The sequence below is a fragment of the Amphibalanus amphitrite genome, unplaced genomic scaffold (genome assembly GCF_019059575.1).
Source record: "Amphibalanus amphitrite isolate SeventyFive unplaced genomic scaffold, NRLGWU_Aamphi_draft 001021F_arrow, whole genome shotgun sequence".
In the NCBI taxonomy this organism is placed as follows: domain Eukaryota; kingdom Metazoa; phylum Arthropoda; class Thecostraca; order Balanomorpha; family Balanidae; genus Amphibalanus; species Amphibalanus amphitrite.
In genome coordinates this window covers 89,974-93,181 of record NW_024882515.1, presented here as the reverse complement: position 1 = coordinate 93,181, position 3,208 = coordinate 89,974, and the positions used below count along the sequence as shown (strand labels likewise).

General features: G+C 46.1%; 1 protein-coding gene across 1 annotated transcript; it reads left to right on the top strand.

Moving 5' to 3' along the window:
* Positions 1-1,433: 1,433 nt before the first annotated feature.
* On the top strand, positions 1,434-2,693 carry LOC122369263. The gene has a single exon (XM_043343869.1). It carries the CDS (start codon positions 1,434-1,436, stop codon positions 2,691-2,693), a length of 1,260 nt encoding a protein of 419 aa, XP_043199804.1.
* The last annotated feature ends 515 nt before the right edge of the window (positions 2,694-3,208 follow it).

Below are 3,208 nucleotides of genomic sequence, written 5' to 3'. Positions count from 1 at the left end.
GTTCGATTTAGAATTCACATATTTCCACTGTTTATCTTCACTATTTTCCAGAATGAAACCAACTCGATTTGCCACATAAGTGTGATATCGGCTTGTTTTGTTTCTGACATACCGAATAACAGTTGAACTATCCGTCCAAAATGTTGTCGAATCTATGTTTGTCTTGAGCTCCTCCTTCACAGTCAAATCGAGACGAACTGCCAACGTCGCAGCGGTGAGTTCCATGCGGGGTATGGTGACGCTTTTAAGGGGCGCCACTCGCGCCTTTCCAATAAGAAAGGCGCAGTGAACTCTGCCATCTTCATCCACTTGTCGGAGGTATGATACCGCACCATATCCAGATTGACTCGCATCGGCGAAGTGATGTAATTGTGTAGATACTAAATGGCCAAAATTTGCGGGCTTCAAGCACCGTTCTATACTGAATCGTTCAAGATCATGGAGAGAGGAGTGCCACTGAAGCCACTTTTGTTGAAGAGGTAACGGAATTGCGTCATCCCAGCCAAGACTTAGCTGACATAGCTCTTGCAGGATCAATTTAGGAACCATTAGAACTGGAGCAGCGAGTCCCAGGGGATCAAAAAAGGAGTTTGTTGCCGACAAAATGCCGCGTCTTGTAGGTGGCTTTGACTGTTTTTTAATTTTAAACTTGAATTCATCGTCCAGGAAATTCCATGTAACGCCAAGTGCACGCTCTGCCAATGTGTCACATCCGAGCTCTGCACTCTTCATACTTTCTGTTTTGTCTTGATCTGGTAACGATTTTGTGACCTCTGCCTTATTGCTCACGAATTTGGTAAGAGTAAATCCACCTTTTGCGCACGTTTGTTTTAGTTCATCAATCAGCTTCACTGCCTCCTCTATGCTTGCTACCGACTTCAGGCAGTCATCAATGTAAAATGAATATTACAGAATCGTAAGTGGTTAAGCGTTCTGAGGAATATCATCATGAGAAGTATGCGCATCTGGCTGACCTTATCCTCACTTCTGTATGGAAATATGAAATTGCCAAAATAAATTACTGTATTAAAAATCGAGATATTTCGAGCACAGCTCTTCGTCGGTCGATTGTAATTATTTACACACATAACAGGCACACAATGTCGAATTCACACATTGTAGCTGCCATCCGCCCTCACCACTCGCGCTGCGCTGAACTCTATGGCTTACCGAAGACACACAAGGAAGGTGAGCCATTGAGACCTATAGTCTCTGGGATTGACAATCCAGTGGATAGGCTAAGCTGGTTGTTAGAACAAGTTACGTCACAGCTGCTGAGGTACATACCTGCACACTTGAAGGACACCGGTGAATTTCTGGATAGAGTAAAAGAAAAATATCCCACAGGATTCCCTGCTGGCAGCATCGCTTTCAGCGTTGACGTTAAAAATCTCTACGGGAACGTGCCAACCCAAGAAGCGATTGAAGCTGTCATGGAGCTCATACGTGAACACATCAACGAGCTGAATCTGTTTGGGCTGGTTCCAGAAGATGTTGAAGTCCTGCTCACCCACTGCCTACAAAACAACTTCTTTCGATTCAATGAAAACTTCTACAAACAATCTGATGGGATAGCCATGGGATCCAGGATTGCGCCATCTCTGGCCATAGTGTTCATGGGGAAGCTGGAAGCAGAGGCACTGCAGGTGGACAGACCTCAGCCAGACATGTATGTTAGGTACATCGATGACATATGGTGTCTCTGGACGCACGGCAGCGAGGCGCTAACTGAATATCTGGCCTTCCTCAACTCGAGACATCCGGCCATTCAATTCACGATTGAGCGATCAGACCAGGACGGGACGCTGCCATACCTGGACACACTGATAAGCGTGCGACAGGACGGCTCGTACAGCACGGAGCTGTATTTCAAGCCCATGGCGGCACCGATCATTCTGCCGTATGACTCGGCACATGCCAGGTCTACAAAGAAGGCTGTGCTCACATCACAGATCACTAGGGCGATCCGTCTTGGCTCAGACACAGCGGCAAGAAAAAGAGGGCTCGAGAAGATACGTCATCTGTTTGTCAGTAATGGATATCCGATGAAGATGATCAAGGAGTACAGTTGGAGGGAAATGAAGAAACATGAAGAGAGAAGCAGAGACAGAGGAAGAGAACGACGGGAACGGCCAGATCAGCGACAACAGAACAAGAAGAAGCAAGGCACATATATCCGACTGCCCTTCGTTAATGACAAGGTGGCTGCTCAGGTGAAGAAGGTTGCAATCAACTCTGGATTACCAGTGGAGATAGCATGGACCACCAACAACACCCTGAAGAAACGACTGGTCAAGACACGACTGAACCCAGCCCCCTGCCCCTCGGGACGAAGGTGCTGTCATTCATGCCAGGCGGGGCTACAGTCCAAGTGCACGACCAAAAACGTGGTATATGAACTTACCTGCAGTCACTGCGGCGACACCTACATCGGAGAAACGAGCAGGCCAGTTAGACTCCGCTACAACGAGCATCGGAGGAACGGCATTAACAGAGAAGAGGACACTCCCCTAGGAGAGCATGCGCTGCATAAGCACCCTGAGATGGATCGACGCGACATCTCGGTGACGGCCAAAATCCTGCGTGTATGCAAAGACGAAGCGGATAGAAGAATCGCTGAATCCATCTTCATCCGAGACGCCAGGCCCAAAATTAACGATAACACTACATCATGGCAGCTTCTTCCAAAATAATGTATATAAAAATGTGTGTGAATTGGTTCTTGAAAGATACCTATATATGTACTGCTAGTTTAACTGGGGAATTATGTTTAGATATATTTTTAAGGTAGGAACTAGGGTGATCAATTTGCACGGGATCTGTGTATTTAAATTTCTTACTGCGACATTACTGAAGAACTTGAGACGAATTCGACATTGTGTGCCTGTTATGTGTGTAAATAATTACAATCGACCGACGAAGAGCTGTGCTCGAAATATCTCGATTTTTAATACAGTAATTTATTTTGGCAATTTCATATTTCCATACAGAAGTGAGGATAAGGTCAGCCAGATGCGCATACTTCTTAAAATGAATATTGTATAGTGTCTGCTGCCTCTGGACTGAAATTATAATTGTCTTGTGCACACTTTTGTAGTGCAAAGTTAGCACATGCCGGAGACGATACGCTACCGAAGATGTGCCTTTTCATGACATACTCTTCTAGTTCCTTTGAAGTATCTCCGCCTACCCGCGCCCCACTGGGGGG